Source organism: Atractosteus spatula, chromosome 19 (genome assembly GCF_055471065.1).
Source record: "Atractosteus spatula isolate fAtrSpa1 chromosome 19, fAtrSpa1.hap1, whole genome shotgun sequence".
Classification (NCBI taxonomy): domain Eukaryota; kingdom Metazoa; phylum Chordata; class Actinopteri; order Semionotiformes; family Lepisosteidae; genus Atractosteus; species Atractosteus spatula.
The window spans coordinates 2,319,295-2,339,500 of NC_142724.1; the positions used below are offsets into that span (position 1 = coordinate 2,319,295).

At 52.7% G+C, this 20,206-nt stretch overlaps 1 protein-coding gene across 2 annotated transcripts; it reads left to right on the top strand.

The window, feature by feature from the left end:
• The first annotated feature begins 2,651 nt into the window (after positions 1-2,651).
• On the top strand, positions 2,652-19,650 carry pcif1 (phosphorylated CTD interacting factor 1). Of its 2 annotated transcripts, none has more exons than XM_088937812.1 (16): positions 2,652-2,749; positions 7,303-7,441; positions 8,594-8,718; positions 9,241-9,387; positions 9,715-9,848; positions 10,605-10,759; positions 11,209-11,356; positions 11,458-11,541; positions 11,909-12,008; positions 12,481-12,643; positions 13,402-13,574; positions 13,948-14,034; positions 14,195-14,379; positions 14,615-14,708; positions 15,390-15,565; positions 15,923-19,650. In XM_088937812.1, exons 2-16 carry the CDS (start codon positions 7,318-7,320, stop codon positions 16,230-16,232), a joined length of 2,205 nt encoding a protein of 734 aa, XP_088793938.1. In that variant the 5' UTR covers positions 2,652-2,749; positions 7,303-7,317; the 3' UTR covers positions 16,233-19,650. The 2 variants fall into 2 exon arrangements, with proteins under 2 accessions (XP_088793938.1, XP_088793937.1); XM_088937811.1 differs by having other exon boundaries at positions 2,657-2,749; positions 8,414-8,718.
• Positions 19,651-20,206: the final 556 nt, after the last annotated feature.

Sequence of the window (20,206 nt, forward strand, 5' to 3'; positions counted from 1 at the left end):
TTAAAAACAAGCCGTGCGTCACAGTGCCTTCAAATCAATAACAATGACAATATTTACAATATTTCGCTCCTCGGTCTGCGGAAGGAGCTCACGCACGGAGCTGCCAGCTCTGTGGAGCTGCCCCCTCCCCCGGTAGGATGTATATTCGGGGATTTGATTTATTTCAGCGAGACATGTCGGTCTAATCCTCGAGCAGATCGAGTAGGTAACTGCGTCAGCATGCGTAGGCTGCAAAGGGACAAGTAAAGGTTGAGTGTATCATTCTTGAGTATATTTACTCAATGCTTTGCCAAGGGAAACGGCCGCCTGGGAGGGCCGCCAGCGACTGGGACCAGACTCCTGAAATTCATTACGCAATTTACTTCATCTTGGCATTGACTTGCTCCCAGAAAAAAAAAACTTGTTTTTTTTTTACCCATGCTACTACATTGTTCGAAACCGAGTAGGTACGCACACCATACACATCAGTAAGAATATTCGTGCACGTCCGCTTATATGGCCCTTAGAACACATACTACTGCTACTCCCTTTTCATCTTCCTTCCCCAATGAACGATGGAAACAGGAAAGCAACAATTCCTTCCCCCTTCCCGTGCATCGAGATATTATTCTCCCGAGGCATGAGAGCAACAGCCAACCACCACTCAGTAACCACACACCGTACCCCCATCGCCCGCACTGCTGTGACGCAACGGGGCAGCTAATGACGGAGGAGGCGGGGTGTTTACTTTCGCAGCAGCCAATGGGAAGCGGGTGTTCGACCTACTTCCGCAGCCAATCAGCGCCGCGCTGCCGTGCCCAGACCGAGGTGGGCAGCGCGAGGAGCCATAGCAGGTGTGGCACGGCAGGAGGGGCGCGAGCCGCCCCGCTTGCTTCCTCGGGACCGGCGTCGCCGGCTACCGGTTTCTTTTTTTTTAAATGAAAAACGTTTTCAGTCCTATTGACTGCTTGGACAGGATGGCTACTGCTAGAGTGATTGCCAATATCGGCTTCCTGCATTCCTGGCACACTTTAGGCGTTTAAGTTGAGGCTAAGGACTCTGCAAGTTTGAGAAAGCGGTAACTTTTCCCGAGCACCTTCTCGACAAGAGAGCGCTCAAAGCTTGCATATGTGCATCGACCTCTCAGCTTGAATCCACCCCCCCCCCCCCAGCTCCAGGAGTTGGGCGGTTGCCTTTGCATAAGTTGCAGGATTGCTTAAAGTCCGTCATTTAAGTGAAGTTGAATAGCATTCATTCATTCAGGTGGACACTGACACGGCGATGACTCGGCTTGTGCTTCGTCACTCTCGGCGGCAAACGGGAACATCGCATGTGCAAGAGTCAGAGTGAAACCGACTCGTGTGGGGTCTCTGTCGTTGGGTAATGTGCTCCAGCAAGCTTTTGCCTTGCAGAACAAGCGGGAGGGGAAACATCCAAACAAGAACTGATCCCTGGTTTAAAACCCAGCAAAAGGGAGAGTTCTCTCCCATCCTAAGAATCTTAACAAAATACATTTAATGCAGTGTTGTTTTTTTAAATGACTTTTATTAGGTTCACTTCATTGTTCACAAGTTGACATTACAATCACGAGTTCAACACTTAAGAAGGGACCGAGACCACAGTGTCTGTAGAAACAAAGTTCCCTTTTTGTTTTCAGAAGGCATTTTCTTCAAGAAGCGAGTCCCGGAAGTACCAGGTTCATGAATTAAAACACTGAGCATGGTTTAAGATATTTGGTTGCCACTTACAACAACCACAAAATGTACAGAACAGCAGCACACTTGGGGACAAAATATAGGAAACAAACATGAATGTACGTTCGTACAGAACCTACACTTACCACACTCTCTTGTCCAGTGATCACTTCCCCCCCCCCAAAAAAACGATCAGCGATATTACAGAACCTGCGGATCCCTAAACCTGCTTTTGTTCCAAGTTCTTATTTCAGGCAAGTTGATCTTGGTCTTCTGCTGCAGGCTTGATCTTAAGCTTGCTTTCAGCTTTTAGAGGTGTTAAGAAGCCTGCTTCCCTGTATCAACGCCTGAGCATCAGAACACTTCTCTGTCAGGAGTTGGGGGTTTTGCCGCATTCTTCACACAAGATGTTGTGAGAGCAAGCAGGGTCTCAGCTTAATAACGAACCCACAACACCGTCTGCAAAAGCAGCGACGTTAACCTCAGCGTCCAGTCTGAATTCCACTCGAGGGTCGTCCAACCTTGCCTCCCGAGGAAGCCCCCTTAATTGAACTGGGGGAACAACACCCTCACTTCTGCCCGGATCTGCTATTCAGCGAAGGTCCTGGTGGGTCCCCTTCATACGTGCCGAGCCCCTTCAAGTTAGGTCCTCGGTACGTTGGCTGGCGTTAATGTAAGCCAATAAGCCAGGCGATTAACTTTAAATGAGCTCGATAAGGCATTTGGAAAAATAAAAAAAAAACGATTTCACCCTTACATTAAAAGAACGATGAAGAACGTCTTACACGACAATAGATCTGCATAGCCAAGGACGTAAAATCTGCAAACCGCACATTCACGACCCTGAGCTAGCGCGTCGCCTTCCCGTTGCAGGGAGAGGCGCTCCGGACACATCCAACATGGCGGCCGGCCGCGGACACGTCAGCGCCGCGGCCCCGAACGGGCTGACGCATGCGTAGTGCCCGGGGCCGGGTCCCCAATACAAGATGGCGGAGACGGTGGGGAGGGAGAGGCGGAGGCGGGTCTGGATTGAGCTGAGCGAAGCCTATACCGGATTCCCAGCAATCCTCTCAAAGGTAAGGGAATTACCCCCGTCGGTGGGGCAAGGTGGGCACGGACAGGTGGCGGAATGCGCCGGGTACCCGCACGTCCGCTGGGAATGTGCATGTCTGGTCTGCGCGCTTCAAAAACAGGCCAAGTTCGCTGCAGGGAACGCAGAGCCTCCAGTTTGGGCGCGCTCGCCATTTTGTTTACAGCTTTCCGTCCTCCCCCCTCCCCCCCTCCTCTCCCGCCTCCCCACACCCACCCACTACAAGAAGTGCGCGCCTTAAAAAAAAAAAAAAAAAAAAGCCGGCGGTCGGGTGAAATTTCGCCTCGTTTCCCCGTTTTCTCGCCACGGCCGGACGCCGTTGTCGGTTCTGCCCCCCCCCCGGCCAGCCTCGCCAGCCCCGCCAGCCCCGCCAGCCCGCATTCGACTCCGTCTCCTACCGCTTTTCGGCCGCTTCTCCCCGGCTCCCCCGGCCGCCGCCGTGGCGCAGCGCGGCCGTGTCCTCCTCCTTCTCCTCCGTGTTTGTTTTCGGGCGGCTCGAGCGCCTGGGCGGGCGGCGCGTCCGGCGCATGCGTACCTGCCCCGCGCTGCCCGCGAGCCGCCGTTGTGCTGGGAGACGCGGCGGCGGCGGCGGCCGTCTGCGCAGAGCGAAATTAATTTTTTTGGGGGGGGGGGCAAAAAAAAAAGAAATAAAAAAAACACACACACAAAATCCGTCTAAACGTGTCGTTCTTCGGCGTTGTCCTGTTTCTAATTCCCTCATCCAACCGCGAAGTGTCGAAGCCCTCCTTCAAGATCTCACTGTCCCTCTGCAGGAGGAGTACTAAAACCCAACGTATGAATGTTTTTTTTTTAAAAAACAAAACAAAACGTAATCAAGCGTTTGCCCGCTAAAAGAAGAGGGGGGGGGGGGGGAAAAACCCCGAAATCGTTATTCGTGTCGCATAAAACGAAAAACTCGCCACGTTTCTTTAAAATAATGTCTTTAAATCAAGTTTCTTTAAAAATAAATTCGCGAACTACTTTTTTTTTTTTTGACGGTTCCTCAGCCGGCAGCAGCGTGGTTGACAGCCTGCTTTCTGGTGGTTTGGTGTATAAAGTAACCACGGATGCTCAGTGTTAAAAACCTTGGACTTCATCGCCCAGACGGCATTTATTTCGTCCCCCAGTGTAGAGGGGATGTTTCACCCGAAATCTTTTAGTGTTGGGCTGCGATTACCCCGTCAAACCCCCCAAAATCCCTCCGATCCGCTCTTAAGTACCCAGCGGACCGGCCAGCCGGCGACAGCTGCTTTCGCAATTCTGTAATAAATTAGCTGCAGCTCTCTTAATTGACATCAGCGCCACAAAAAAAAAATAAAAATAAACACGAAACAGCCTGATGGCGCGAAACCACATCGAGCACCGCCAAGGGTCACAGAAGTTTAAGATCTGGCCGTTTTCTTACGCTCTCAAAATATCAGCTCTCTGGGTCCGCAGGACTGTATTATACCGTTAAAACACGCCTCGCTGCACATTAACGGGTACCGGTTTGTCAGTGATGTCGGGGTGAATGGTGTCCCCACGATTTCGCAGTTTATAAAAAGCTCTTGGCTCAGTTTCGAAACTGGGAGTGACGCTATGAAATACTTAGAAGTCGTTAGAAAGAGTTGACCACACTCATCCTCTTTGTGTAGGTTTTAACCAAAAATATGTTTAGCAAAAAACAACCTCCTTCTTTTAATCGTCATTAAAATTAATTGTAATTAATTTAATTGTGTAAAGTTTACAGGTCCTCTCGAGTAAGGTTCTTTAGTCCTCTGTTGAAATGATTAGATTTCAGTATAACCGTGCATTATATTTATTATAGTTAATTTCTAACAATTCACATTGCTCACAGTAATCTTACCCAGAAACTGTTGATAATCGCAAATCCTGCACTAACTCCCTCAGCTGTGGACTCATGTTCAGTGTGTGTCAAAGAGGAGTGGTGTTGAGTGTTTAGACAGCTCGAGGCAAAGTCCAGCCAGAAATGCAATTAGCAGAAAGATGCTCATTCCTGGAGACTGCTGAAGCAATCCGGAGTTCATCCTGGAAGCACAGGCAGGGCTAATCTTCTTTGCACAAAGGGTGGTGGGGGTGTGGAACAAGCTCCCCAGCCCTGCTGTTAAAGCCGATACCCTGGCTTCTTTCAGGAAACAGCTGGATGAGATCCTTGAATCAGTTAGCTACTGACTACCTGTTAACAGGCCGGAGGGGCCACAGGGCTATTCTCATTTGCAACTGTTGTTATGTCTTTATAACCACACCCTGGATAGCCTGCTAGCTCATCGCAGGGTGCGCACGTACAGGCAGTTATGCAGATGCCCGTTAGCCTGTTCTGCATGTCAGCAGACCGGGGGGGGGGGGGGGGGGGTGACCGCTGCGCACCTGGAGAAATTCCATGTGGATACTGGGACAACACGCAGACTTTACTGCTGCAGAGCCCCATGAGTCTCATACCTGACGTTCCAGTTCGTGCTTCTGCAAGATGCTGCCCTGCCATGCCCTGCCCTGCCCTGCCCTTTGATTGATTGTTAAATTAACTCCGTTATGCGTTTATGGAATTCAGGGAAGGTGCATAGCAGTGCACCTCTGCTGTGAAGTGAACCCAGCCACAGGAGGACACGTAGACTATATCTCATTCTAACAGGCTCGCTAAGTCAGGAGTGTCCAGTCAGAGTCCTGGGAGAAGGCGATGTGTTGCCAGGTTCTTATTTCAGACCAGTACCGGCTTAACGAGACCCATTTCTCACGCTGTGCCGGGTCTCCTGGTGCTGGTACTAGTAAGGACCTGCAGACACACCGGCCAGGACTGCTCCCCTCTGGCTAGAGTGAGGTCCAGTGAGGCTTCAAGTCTCATTTGAGGCTGGAAGAGTTCTTTGAAAGCCATTTCAAAGCAAGTCTTCTCTGCTGCTGTAGTGCCTCGTGACTTGGGAGGTGCGCTCCACGCCACTAGTGGGTCTGGAGATATTGTCTGTGGTTCCTGCAGCAGGTGTGAAAAAGGACTCACATAAATACAAATGCCGGTTTAAGTAAATACCTGATAATAACCTGCAGTTCCGGAATGAAGGCATTAAACCTGTTCCTAGTTCCTAACAGTGTGCACAGCTATTATAAAATGCTTACAGCAGACAGCATGATAGGGTAGGCAGGAGGGTGATGCAGTGGTGAGCATTGCAGCTCTGGCGCCTTGAGTTCAATTCCGGGGGTGCTGTCTGTGTGGAGTTTGCATGATCTCCCTGTGTTCGTGTGGCTTTCTTCCCTGTCCTCCCTGCGATGGACTGGCGTCCCGTCCAGGGTGTATCCTGCTTTGCTCCCATTGCTTGCTGGGATGGGCTCCGGCTCCCCCGTGACCCTGAAGTGGATGACTGCATGTTGAGTGCATGTTTTCATTGAGGTTAACAGAGCTAGTTGCAGTGTGTAGTTTTCAGCGTTTCAGTCCCACTGGATCGCTTTGTGGTGCAAATTTCTTCTCTGGACTCCACCAGTGTTCTGACAGTTCCAGAGGTACAGCTGGCACCAGGCTCAGGCTCAGCGAGAGGTGGGTGGAGGAATAGATAATTACAGCATTGAATGCCATAGCTTTCCTTGTTCAGTACAGCACAATTTTGGAGACTGGCAAAGCTGTAGAATTCCACATGTTGGTTTTAAAGCATGTGAAATAAGGAGCACGTTTGCCAACTCGCCCTAAAGACCTCAGTTTTAACAGTGGCGAGCCAGCATTTTCAGCTTAATACGTTGTGCAGAGTCGTGTTATTGCTGTCTTAGTGCGTCAGACACTTCTGGGTAGTAATAACCCGTGAAGGTTATGAGGAATTTGTCCGGTAGAGTATTGAGACCCTTGAGACCCGCCACAGTGGATCCAGGGAAGTGCAGCTCTGTGAAGAGGTGGGATGTGGTTGAATTCCCGGGGTTGGGAATGGCCAGCAGTGAGGTCCTCCGTGAGTGGTCCATCAGTCAGCCTTCCTGTGAGCAGCCCATGTGTCATACCGTGGGTTCATGCGGTGGTAAAAAATTAATTTCAGTCGCTTCTCCGACCCTAACCGTAGTACACACAATTAAAACACTGAACAGGATAGTGAAGACAGCCAGCAAACTTACTGTGTACAAGTGATGCAGCTGTCAAACCTGTACTTCAATCAGATAGCCCAGAAGGCCAGTATAATCACTGACTCTCATGACCACCCCTTGCACAGGGAAGCTGAGCTCCTTCTGTCTGAGCGTCAATTAAACTACCCAAGACCAGGGTTTTACTTTATTCCCACGGCTTTTAACCTGCTTAATTTGAACAGTCGATTTGAATATTTTACATTTTTTTTTATACATGATATTTTTTCTTCCTTTCTCACCATACTCGTGTGTCTGATTCTTCGACAGGTTCGTGTTGTGTTCAACAATGTGTGTTTTGTGTGTTGTGTCTCTCGCCTGCCTGCAAAGCAGACGTCCCATCCGGGACAATAAGAGATCGGAAGGAAGGAGTCAAGACCTCTTCCCCCCCCCCCCTCACTTCTCCCTCTCTCATGTCTCCTCTCTGTCATGCTGCTCCCTCCCGCGGCGCAGGACAGATGAGGAGAGATGGCGAGTGAGAATCATGGAACGGCGATGGCGGACTCCGCGCTGGTCATGTCCCCCCCGGGCTCCTCGGCCCAGGGGCAGCCCCTGTCACCCTCTGCCAGCAAGCCTGGCCAGGAGCTGCCAGGTGAGGAGGGCGTGGGGAGGTGTGGGGGGGCCGTGGGCGTGTCTCGGTTAACTTCCCGCCCACTGGGAAGCCCGGCGGGCTTATGCGTCCCGCTGTGTCGGCCGTGGCTGAAGAGCCTGTTGCCAGATCAGAGCAGGAGTGAACAACTGCAGCTGGACACCTCTGGACACCCCTAGGCCCCCATCCTGTAAGTCTTGTAGATCACCCCGAGTCTCCTGTTTCCAACGACTGGGAACGCTGGTGGGTCATCGATCCGTTAAGCCAGAAGTAATTTGTTCTATTGCAGGCCTGAAGGGGGCTCAGATTTTTTTACTTATAATAATGAACTTTATTTTAAATAGCGCCTTGACAAGTGGCGCTTTACAGTAAGAAAAGAAGTACACACTGAGAGGAGACGGCATGATTAGACTGCTACAGTAAAGGTTTGGAACGCAGTAGGAATGTAAGGTTCAGACACAGGAGCAGTTAAATAAAAGCCCTTTTAAAGAAGGAGGTTCTGAGTCTTGATTTGAAAGTGCTCGGGGAAGGCGGCTCTGTGCTATCCTTAACCATGTGATATCTGAGATATCCTTAGGGATAGAATTCCAGAGCTCTGGGGCGTAGCAGGAGAAGGCCCTGTCACCACACCATGTGGACAGGCTAGCGGGACAGACATTTTCTCTTTGTCACCTTACAAATCACCGGCGTGATATTAATCAGTTGAAATGATCCCGGTGAAATTTCTTAGGGTTTTTTTTAAAAGAAATTTCAAAGTGCAGGGTTGACGGTTACCTCTAAAATGTGCTGATCTGGGGCTTTCCAGGATCAGGCCTCGGAGAACCCTGCTGAAAACCATTCCCCCAGCCCCCCGTCAAATATCACTATGTCCGTGCCTGTTTCGACGTGTGTTTCGATGTCCTTAGAGGACAGTCCTCCACCTTCAAAAGAAATGGCAAACGTCCCAGCTTCTTAGTCTGCTTTCTGCTCCCGCAGCCCTTGTTGCAGAGAGCGTCTCTCTCCAGGTGTGCTTGCACAGCCCAGACAGGGCTCTATCCCATTTGCCTTCTACTTGTACTGCCCTGCCCCACACCCCTGCCCTCGCCCCCCGCCGCGGTGGCAGCCCAGGCCGGCGGGGCCTGACCGTCGGCTTGTCCGCGTGTGCGATCCTTGCAGACGAGCTGATCCAGGCTGGCTGGTCCAAGTGCTGGAGCAAGAGGGAGAACCGGCCCTACTACTTCAACCGCTTCACCAACCAGTCGCTGTGGGAGATGCCGGTGCTGGGGCAGCACGATGTCATCGTGAGTGCGGGCGCCGGGGGGAGGGAGGAGGGGAGGGGGCCCAGACACGCACGCACGCACGCACGCACGCACGCACGCACGCACGCACGCACGCACGCACGCACGCACGCACGCACGCACGCACGCGGACACACGCGGACACACGCGGACACACAGACCCGGAGCGTTTCATAGCTCTCTGTCTCGGCTATGGCTGAAGAGACTTTTGCCAGTTCAGAGCAGGAATGGCCAGCTGCTGACGTGAAGGCCTGCAGCTGGACACCCCTGGGCTAATGCATGTTGCCGAGGTATCAGGCTCTTGTGCTTTGTAAGAGCTGTCTTGCATCTTTTGCCACTGAGAAATATTAGGACACACTTGTTACTACCAACGTTTTATGTTTTATTTTAACAAACAGCCTTTCTGAACGGATGTTTACGGTTCATGCATGTGTTACACTAAGAAGGGGGAGGAAGGGCGGCAAGGGGATCGAGGTCCTGAGAATCTGCCCGTGATAACGTGAGCTGTCTCCCCGGAATTTGCAGTCGGATCCGCTGGGTTTGAACGCAGCCCCAGCCTCGGCAGAGGGAGGAGGCGTCCTTGCTGATCCCGGAGTGGGCAACGGGCAGCGCAAGAGACGCCTGTCGGAGGAAACCACGCCAGGGGTCACCAACAGCTTCAAAAGACCCAAGGTGAGCATTTCCTGGCTCGCTGTCTGTGGGGTGACTCAGGCTCTTCTCCGAGATTAAATCGCAACATCACCTGAGCACCCAGCCTATTCTATTGAATAAAACTGACTTCATAGTTATCTTGAAGAACCTGCATGAGCTGGTTAACTGGCAGAGTGAGATCTCTGGACCTCTCAGTTACAGAAGAGCAGAACTGATAGAAGTGAAAGTTTTAACGCTCTCCAGAAATGATGATGTTCTCTGGCCGATGCGTCTCCGCACCTGTGTGCGAGAAGGCTAAAGCTCCTTTTCCTCTCCTGAGCTTCCTCTCTGTGCTTGCCTTCCTCGTAGGTGGAGATGCCGGTGACCCCTACGACCCCCACCATCCCCATTTCCCCCAGTACGCCGGGAGCTAAGCCGTGGAGCTCCAGCAGCGAGGACAAGCAGGCCCAAACGGCCACGCCTGCTCCATACAGGCCCACGGCGTGAGTGCCGCCCGCACACGGACACACACCGGAGATAGGCTGTAGGTCACCCTGTCCCACACGCATGCACTGCCCCTCCTCCCCCCTGGGAGGCGCTACAGTGTCAAACTGGGGCATTGGCGGTGTTAAACTGTGTCAGACTGAGGACATTGGAGAACCCAGTGCGTTTCTATCGTTAGTGTTAAGTGACAGAAGGATTGCGCAGCATGTCTTGACAGGGGGCTGCCAGAGGTTTGAACGTGCCACCTGCTTCCGGCTTCCCTGTCTGTCCTCCGCGTGTGGCGCTGGCCGAATCGAACCTCCAGCCCACCTGTCACAGGGGCCTTAATTCTGCCAACGGCGCTGCTGGGTGTTTGTCTTTCGGAATCCTCCTTCCTGCCTCCTTCCTGTTGGATTCCCAGAGGGAATGATCCTGCAAAAGTGCAGTGGGACACAAGGAGAACTTAGGACTGCTAAATGTGCACAGTACCCGCAGTGTAATAGCCACAGATGAGAGAGCCTCTGCTTCAGCAGTGCCACGCCCTCCTCATGCACAGGAGGCAGGAGATCAGTGTCTTTTGCACTGAATCTTGCACATCGGCATCGGTCCGTTTGCTATCAGACGACGGATTTCGAGTTCGTGGGAGGAGCGGCGGTTTGATCTTGTCCGTCTGTGTGCGTGCGAGCCCACTTGTGGGCCACTGCCCCTCTGCGGGTGCGTGGCCTGTGCCTGTGTCTGTCCCGGGCCCCTGCCTGAGGCCTGCGTTGCCGTTGCAGGGTGTACTGGGACCTGGACATCCCGACGAACGCGGTGATCCGGGAGCGCGCCCCGGCCGACCACCTGCCGCCCCACCCCGAGATCGAGCTGCTGCGGGCGCAGCTCACGGCCAAGCTGCGCCAGCACTACCACGAGCTCTGCTACCAGCGCGAGGGTGAGCAGAAGGGGCGCCCCGCTCCCCCTTCCTCCTACACCCCCGAGAGGGGAGCTTCTGCGTGGTTCCCCGAGCTCCCCCTTGCTCGGCTCAGCCCCTCCGATGAGCCAGTATCTTTATCCGCATCAAAACCATTTTCCTAGAGAAAAAAAAAACGTCAGATTTAAAACACAAAGTCAAAAGCTACCGATTTTCTGTTACTTGTGGGGCTTTTATAAATAATTTCAACGGTTGCAGAGCCGAACCAAATAAAATCTTCTCAGCGGTTTTTCCCTTGGTTAAGGCGTGAATTAAGTGGGCCTACTCCTTTCGGAAAAGCCGGGACAAAGGCAGAGTTCTGGGATAGCGGGATAGAGATGGTTGGCTCTGCTGGTTGAAATGTGGGTGGACGGCGAGCAGGGTGGCGTGTGGTCCTGGCACTGTGGTTCTCTGTGTCCCCCCCCCCCCAGGGATCGACCCCCCCCGCGAGTCCTTCAACCGCTGGCTGCTGGAGCGCAAGGTCGTGGACAAGGGCAGCGACCCCCTGCTGCCCAGCGACTGCGACCCGGTCATCTCGCCCTCCATGTTCCGCGAGGTCATGAACGACATCCCCATCAGGTCAGGACGGCCGCGGCCCGCCCGCCCGCCCGCTCGGCCTCGCCCTCGCCCTCGCCTCCGCGGTGTCGGGCGCTCACCTGTCCTCTCTCGTCCCCGTCCAGGCTGTCCCGCATCAAATACAAGGAAGAAGCCCGGAAGCTCCTGTTCAAATACGCGGAGGCTGCCAAGAAGATGATAGAATCCAGGTGAGCGCCCAGGTCTCGTCTTCAGATATGAAAATGGGGGGGCTTTTATGCCAGAGGTTTTTTTTTTTTGGCGGGGGGTCTGTGGTCAAGTGAGTCTCAAACGTATTTTGAAAGTGCCTGATGCTTTCAAAATGTCACAGAGAATTTAGAGCTGTAACGTCCATTTGACATAGTGGCTGACTGAAGCAAGCGGGATACAGCACCTTGCTCGGCAGCGTCGACAGCGGGGTCTGGAACTCCGCTCTGCCCCCTGGGATCCCTCGGAGAGGGGCAGGGAATCCCACGGGAAAAAAAAAAAGTCTTATCCGCAAGGTCTCCCGGCGTCTGTGGTCCCTCTGGATGCCTCAGTGCTGTGTTCTCCTGGCAGGAACGCCTCTCCGGACAGCAGGAAGGTGGTGAAGTGGAACGTGGAGGACACGTTCAGCTGGCTGAGGAAGGACCACTCCGCCAGCAAAGAGGACTACATGGTGAGCTAGGAACCCGCTCGGTCTGGAGCGGCGGCTCTTCACCTTGACTGCTGCTGGTTCTCAAAATGTGTTCTCGCGCCCCTGACCCAACATCACTGATGTAGGCTGGTTCTTTAAACCCAAGGCATCTGCAGTATCTCATGACTAACGCATTCAAGAGTAGAATTCTCTATTTTATTTCAATTTTGCAGTAGAATGACACGCTACTTTTAAGTTTTCCTTAAAATACCTGGGTCTGGTGGAACAGAGCAGCTGTCCTTGCGGGCCTGTGCTCAGTCTGTGTTTTCTGTTGGTTCCCTCCTAAACTCGTGGTCCTCCTGATGGGATTGCTACTAACTACCCAGTGGGCCACAGGGGCCAAATGGCCTGCCCTTGTTTGTAACGGTTCTTGTGTTTGTAGCTGGTTCACTTATGCTGTCGTTTTTCTTCCCCTGTCCCCCCGCTCCCCTCCCCTCCCTGTCCCGGACCGCAGGACCGCCTGGAGCACCTGAGGAAGCAGTGCGGCCCCCACGTGGCGGCGGTGGCCCGGGACTCCGTGGAGGGCATCTGCAGCAAGATCTACCACATCTCCGGCGAGTACGTCCGCCGCATCCGGGAGGCCCACAGCAGCCTGCTGAAGGACTGCAACATCGCGGGTAACTCCTCCCGCCGGCTCGCCCTCGTCCCTCAGCCTCATCCCCTCCTTCTCCCCCCGCCCCATCGGCCCCGCCCACAACCTCACCCTGTCCCCGCCCCCACCCTTGGCCATGCCCCCAATCCTGCACCCTTGTCCCCGCCCTCTTCACTGTCACCTCCCCCACCCCGCCCTCGTCCGTGTCCTCGGCCACGCCCCCCACCCCATCCCTGACCCTTGTCCCCACCCTCGGCCACGCCCCCAACCTTTCGCCCTTGTCCCCGCCCCCACCTTTGTCTTATTCCGCCTCGCTCTTGCACTGTTCCTCCGGTCGCCGTGGCGTTTTCAACAGGTAAAAACGGCAGCACAGCCAGTGAAAATGCAGAGTTAATAACGCAACCCGCTGTGGACAACGTTCCCCAGACCTTCCAGAGGAATCGCACTTTTCCCCAAAGCTTAATACTTGTTAATGCTCAATTATTAAAGCTTATTATTGTTCGCTCACATGCAGTGTAGCACAGCTATTACATAATGCAGTAATACTTAATGCTTCTTTTCCCAGTGAATTTCTTAATGCAGGAATAAAGCCCAAACATAACCAGTGAGAGACACGAGTCCATTAAGTAAATACCGTCCATCCATTAAATAAGAGTCCATCCGTCCTGTCCTGATTTCACTCACCCTGGTGTGGGTTGCCATGGGTTTCGCAGCCCCGTGAGCCTAAAGGCCCGCTGCGTCCCGGGTTCTAGGCCGTCATGCTCCCTCCTGTCCCCCCTCCAGAGTCGACGGAGAGCACGGAGGCGTCGGAGCGCCTGGTGTACTGCTACCCCGTGCGGCTGGCCATCGCCTCGCCCCCGCAGCCCCGCGTCGAGCTGCACTTCGAGAACGACATCGCCTGCCTGCGGTACAAGGGCGAGATGGTCAAAGTCAACCGCAACTACTTCAACAAGCTGGTGAGGCGCCCTGCTCTCCCTGTCCCCGTCCCTCTTTCTGCGTTTCTGCGTTTCCCTCCCTCTCCGCCTCGCCTCCATCACTTCCTCCTCTGCGGGAAAGAGACTTTTCCCTTCTCTTCCCCTCCTGTCAAAGCCTCTCCCTCTCAGTCGCCTCCTGCCTTCCCGCATCGCTTGAAACCCTCGATGTTAAAATCTCTCGACGGACAAAATGGCACGCAGACGATACCCGTGCTGCTGACTTCTTCTATGGAGCAGTGGGATGTTTGGTGCTGGCTGCTTAATTGCCTGTCCGTCTCTGAGCAGTTGTGGGGATAGAATTCCTTCCCTGCGCGCGGAAGCGCGGCGAGACTGAGCCGGAACTGTGTTGTTTCAGGAGCTCCTGTACCGGTACAGCTGCATCGATGACCAGCGCTTTGAGAAGTTCCTCTCCCGGGTCTGGTGCCTTATGAAGAGATACCAGGTAACTGCAGCAGGAGCTGTGGGCTGCCCAAGAGCGGCTGGCCCTTAGGGATGGCGCTCAGTCGCTTCTGATCACCCGTGGAGCTTGATTTTGTTAACTCCCTCTGCCCTTCTTCTCCCTCTTTCTGCTCTCTCCCTGTCGTCTTCCCCCTCCCCCGCAGGTGATGTTCGGCTCCGGCCTGCACGAGGGGACGGGCCTGCAGGGGGCTCTGCCCGTGCCCGTGTTCGAGGCGCTGCACAAGCAGTTCGGCGTGAGTTTCGAGTGCTTCGCCTCGCCGCTCAACTGCTTCTTCAAGCAGTTCAGCTCCGCCTTCCCGGACATCGACGGGTTCTTCGGCTCGCGCGGGTGAGTCTCCGGAAGAGGAGGGCCGGGGGAAAAAAAAAACGCGGCTTTGCAGACGGCTGCAGTCGTGAAATGGGTTGACAGTCGGAGAAGAGAGCAGGGGTCCGTACCAGAAAGCCTCGCTTCTACCTGTCTAGCAAATGCAGTGCAGGATCCGTTCGCTGCAGTGAGCGGCCGTTCTTGCCCGCACCACTGCACTGTGTGACTCGTCCCTCTCTCTCGGCTGCTGCCGCCGCAGGCCCTTCCTGAGCTTCTCTCCGGTCAGCGGCTCTTTCGAGGCCAACCCGCCGTTCTGCGAGGAGCTGATGGATGCCATGGTGACGCACTTCGAGGTGAGCAGGGCGGGGCCGGGGGCGGGGCCGGGGGCTGGGGGCGGGGCCGCTGCTCCTCCAGATCCAGAGGGCACAGCTGGAGGTGACGCAGAAGCTCCCGCTTTTAAATGCACAGGAGACGCTTCCTGAAGCAGAGGGTTAGGCTAGTAGGACCAGGTTACCCAGCCGTGCGATTGAAGCCGATACTCGGGTTTCGTTCGATCAACAGCTAGATGAGATCTCTTGCATCGATGAACCCCTAATTGCCACACAGGCTAACGGCCTCCGCTCATTCGTCATATCATTTCTTTTGGTTGTAGATTTTGAAGTAAAAATCCCTTAGCGGTTGTTTGGTTTAATTTTAAATCTGAGCGCGAGACCCTGCCACTGATGTGTGTTCGTTTTGTTTCTCTCCTCGTCACGCATTGCCATTTCGCAGTGTTTTAACCGGATTGTGTGCCTTGCTTCTTTCAGACTTACAAAAAAACGGTTATATATATGTCTGCGTCTCAGCTGGGTACCGATCGGCACAGCGCGTCTCTGTGCGCTGAAGCGTGAGAACGGCGACTGGCTTGCGCGTGGATGCGTGACGCGGCGCCGGTGCCGAGTTTCCGTGCGGCGCGGCGCGGCGGCCTTACCTGCGCTGTGCGGATTCCCCTCTGAACCCCTGACCCCTGACCCCCGACCCTCCTGCCTCCGCAGGACCTCCTGGACCGCTCGAGCGAGCCGCTGTCGTTCATCGTGTTCGTGCCGGAGTGGCGCGACCCCCCGACCCCGGCGCTCACCCGCATGGAGGCCAGCCGGTTCAAGCGGCACCAGCTGACGGTGCCCGCCTTCGAGCACGAGTACCGCAGCGGCTCCCAGCACATCTGCAAGAGGTGGGGCCCCTTCCCGTTCCGTTCCCAAACTCCCTTCCCCGCCTTGCCGGCTCTCACCTGTCCTTCACACTGGGACCAGGAGGCACCTCTTTACCTAAAGAGTGGTGGGAGTGTGGAACGATATACACAGCCATGTTGTTGAAGCTGATACCCTGGCTTCTTTCGAGAAACGGCTGGATGAGATTGTCCCGTCAGTTAACTACTGGTCACCCAACGGGCTAGACGGGCCAAACAACCTCCTCGTTTGTCATCTTTCTTATGTTCTTACATCCTTATGCTCTCCTTCTTGTTCTCCATCTGGCTTTCTTCCGTTCCCCCCCTCTTCCTCCTCGCTGACGTCTGCCGTTTCCCCCTCAGGGAGGAGCTGTACTATAAGGCCGTCCACGGCACCGCGGTCCTGTTCCTGCAGAACGCAGCTGGTTTCGCCAAGTGGGAGCCCACCTCTGAGCGCGTGCAGGAGCTGCTGGCGGCCTACCGCGTCTCGGGGCGCAGCCTGGCCCCCACCTCCTCCTCCTCGTCCTCCACCACCACCACCACCACCACCACCTCCTCCTCCTCCTCTTCCTCCAGCGGGACCGGAGACAAGGATTCCCACACGGGACGGGAGCAGGGCACGAGCAGCGAGGGACGAGACGGCGTGCACCCCTCCTCAGACACAGGGATGTAATCAGGGGAGAGGAGTCGGGGGGAGTAGGTTTTTCGGTGGGGTTTGGGGACGCATTCAGGCTGGCACTGGGAGGGTATTTGTAGGGATACCCCTGTCCCTGCTTTCCTTCTCTGCGTGGATTTTTTATGTAATATAAGTAGAACTGGCTATTTTTAACTATTGTTGTTGATACTATTATTATTGTTGTTGTTGTTGTTGTTATTTTTAATATTATTGTTTATAGTTATTTTTGGCCTCTTGTCCTAAAATGACATCTTAATCTAGCAGTCAAAGGAAACTAGGTGGGTGGAGGAAGACAGGTGTGCTCTGAGGATGAGGCTGGAGGGCAGTGCCTGTTTGACCCCTGGAGACACTGAAACCTGGCTCTTGTGGCCTCGGAATCATGAGGAGTCGTCTCTGCTTGGCCGCGGTCAGCTGGCCTAAATCCTTATGCCCTGCGTCCCCAGTCTGCACAGACCGGTGATTCCCAGCCATGCTCCTGGAAGAACACTGCCTTCTGGTTTTCACTCCAGTCGGCTTCTTCATCACAGGCTCATCTATTTTAGATTTCTGTCCCAAGGTAAATCTGTCAAATTGCTTTCAGATCTTAAAAGGTCTAAGAGAGATTTGTCACCAGAATCAACCCTTGGACCAGTTTCAGTTTCTGAGCTTCAGGTGTGCTGCCTGACATGGACCTGTGCAGAAGGACAGCAAGCTTGTGGGGTACGCTTGTGGAGCACGGTGTGTCTGAGACAATGTCACTATCAGCTGTGTCTCTTCATCATCAGCTGATCAGCAAGGAAGAGCTGGTCAGCCAGAAATAGCAGCCAGCAAGTTGAAGAGAGCTTGTGTGGAGTTCTGTGTGCTGAGGCTGTGGGAAACAGTACCCTTAAAAGAAGGGTCTCTGACACTCACAGCCGACTAAAGAAACAAGTCTGAACAAGCGAGAACATCAGTTAGCACTGGAGATGCAGAGCTGAGCTGGAGTGAGAGCCAGCAGACACAGTGTTCTGCAGGAGCAGGGCTGGGAAGGTTTGGTGTAAAAGACCAGGAGAGGGTGTAGAGTTCAGGCAGCCATGTTTGTGTGGCTGATCAGTCCAGTGTCGCCCTTTTCTTCACAAAGGAGCACCACAGGTGCAGACTGGTACGATTTCCTGCCTTGTTCTTTTTAGGGGTGACTTTGGGTACCTCAAGCAGGGAGCTGCAGCAGCATGTGTTGGCTGCAAAGGAACAAGTGAAGGTTTATTCGGGTGAGACACCTGAAGGAGGCTCCGCTGCCGAAGCTGTGTGTCTTTTTTTTTTTCCCCCTTTCAGCATCAGGTACCTGGTTAAGCCTGTGCTGGGAGCCACTCGCTCTGTCAGATTGCTTGGTTCTGCACCTCGTGCACAGGTGTCTTACGGTTCTGCTTTTATTGTCGTTGCCATGGCTTTTGCTCGTATTGCAGCCACAGGACCGAAGCCACAGCATCGCAAAGGCTGGACGCCCTCAGCAGCGCGGTAAACGAGAGCTCGTTTTCCCCAGATCTTCTCGAAGCCCGTGCTCAGTGATGACGGGGAGGAAAGTATCTTAACCAACAGGTTTATGGCCCTATCTGAAGCTCAGGGCTCTTTTGTTTTCTATCACCAGGCTTCTACTTCGATTTTGTCTGAGACCCACAAAGTGGCCCCAGGGGTTAGTGGAGGGTCAGTGTCTAGGAAGATGACAACATGATTGTGTTTTGCCTGGTGGAGGTCTTGCCAAAGGAGCTGAGGAGAGACCTCTGACCGAAGCAGAGGCTGCAGTTCAGACTCTCGAAGTGATGGCTCTGTCAGGCGGGCAGCTGTAGTGGAAGCACGGAGAGCAGTCCTGGTCATGAGCCAGCTCCTGCCTGATCTGCGATTTGATCGCTACTGCACTCTCGTTTGCACAACTTTCAAGATGTGCCCCCATTTGCACCATGATCTCGTTCATCTGTGCAAGCCAGCAGCATGTCCTCTTCTCGGAGAGCTACAGATCCACTGCCCACTTCCTGTTGGCTTGCAGTTTACCCCTCATTTATTTAATCATCGTCTTCAATAATTAGAAGAGCTATTTGTATTTATTCAGCCAAGAACTGAAAACTGAAATTGGTACGATGCGGTCTGAGATTACACGACAGAGCACAGCATTATGAATGTAAACAAAAAAGCATTAAAAGTTCTGGTAGCCTTCAGAGACTCGATCTGCTGCACAGTCTCCTGAGGCTGGAAGTGCTGTAGTGGTCTGTTGTTCGTGAATAGGTTGGCTGCCCTTGAGCTGAACTGAAATTGTCTACCTTCTCAAAAAAGACAAAAGATTTGCAACTGCTTTCCTTTCTTTCTCTAGCGCAATTTTTGTTTTCATTTTCTGAGAGCACGAGCTCTGCCTGATCGAAGTGGAAGACTTGTGCTCTGGGATTTCCAGGGCTTGTGCTTCTTGCCTGTGCCTCTCTCGCGCTTCTGTCCCATCTGTGTATGTATCTGTATATAAATTGGCTATTGGCGGGTTATTTTTATATTTTGCTGTTGCAAGGACTGCAAGAGAAAAAGAAAATGGGGCGGGGGGAAGGCTAGGTCTTTCAGTTGTAACGTAGTTTTATCAAAGAGGCGCCTGATAGCTCTGGAACTTGAGCAATCTGGTGGATCAGGAGAAAAGCAGCATCAAGCCGATACTCGAACCCCAGTGTGTTTCTGTCACCAGCAAAGACATGTACATAGTGTACAGAGATCCGTGTGAATAATGTGTTTTCTCTCCTCTCTTGTATTGATCTGTATTGAAGCTGTTTTAGGAAGTGAATTGAATGTCGTCTCTTCGTCTATGAAGGTTTTATGTTGGGTTTTTTTCCATAGTGGCAGTTTTTTATTTTTTTATTTTGAGATGCAAAATCTTTATACGTTTTAATTTAACACGACTAAACTTTTTAAATGTTTTTAATTTTGCTATTGTGAATTATACAATTTGAAATAGGAAATGTTTTAAACTAAACCAAAGTGTTATTAAAAAAAGAATCTTTATCTTCTATGGAAAAGTAAAAACAATGAATGCTACTGCTCTAGGACACAATCAGCAGAATTTCCCTGATGTTTATTTTTATAAGCCTTTGATTCCTATGTCTTACTTTGTTTTCTGGAAATGAATGTTGTGTTTCCTGTTTGGAAATTAAATTGCATGGTCAGATATTTTTCAACTACAGAGAAACCATAAATGAATATATAGAAATTGACCTTCATAGAGATTAGTTTATAGATTATCGGTGTCTTGACTTAAACATTTTGTGTATTTGTCTTTGTTTATTTTATATATGTATACATTATATATACATACTTGGAAATTTATCCAAGTAGTAAAAAGGAAAAAAAAAACATCTTTAAGCTCTCTGTCTGTAACCCAATAATGTTGTGTTGTAATGTATGCAGTCTGTTTTAAAAATATTTTCCTGACCTGTGTCTGATATTCCTAAATGGGGTGATGAATTAGATTAGCACTCCACAGAAGAGCGTTAAGGAGAGGGAGACGGCAGGACTGTGTGCCAGCACCGTGTGTCAGACACCCCGTACTCAGTACCTGTAACAGGAGTCCCCAACTCCATCCTCTGGCAGCAGGAATCCACCAGCTTTTCCTTGTCTCCTTAAACTGGGGAAGCTGGGTGGACTGGGGCAACTGAGAAGTACCTCACTCAAGCCAGTGTCTGCAGCAGGGACCTGCACACGTAACCTGTCAAAAGAGGCAAAGCCACTACCCTACACTGTCCCCAACAAGGCCATGGACAAGGGAAAAAATAGTCCAGTCCAATCAGATTGTCTCCCAGGTAGGGAGCTGTAAGTAGGACCCGGAAAAGCTGCTGGATTCCTGGTGCTGGGAACCACTGCTGCCACCACAACATGATAGAAGGGTTCCCAGTACACCCCAGTTCTGAAGACCAGAGATTTCGTGAAGGCATTATAATCAGTAGTGTCCCAGAATGATCACTGCACTCCAGCTGTTGTGCATTGAACTT

What these genes read in the sequence shown, in the direction of transcription:
- pcif1 (XM_088937811.1), top strand. Translation starts at nt 7,318, where the DNA reads ATGGCGAGTGAGAATCATGGAACGGCGATGGCGGACTCCGCGCTGGTC. An exon ending in GCTCTGCTACCAGCGCGAGG is followed by an intron (nt 10,760 to 11,208) that starts GTGAGCAGAAGG and finishes CCCCCCCCCCAG; the next exon opens with GGATCGACCCCCCCCGCGAG. An exon ending in CCATGGTGACGCACTTCGAG is followed by an intron (nt 14,709 to 15,389) that starts GTGAGCAGGGCG and finishes CTGCCTCCGCAG; the next exon opens with GACCTCCTGGACCGCTCGAG.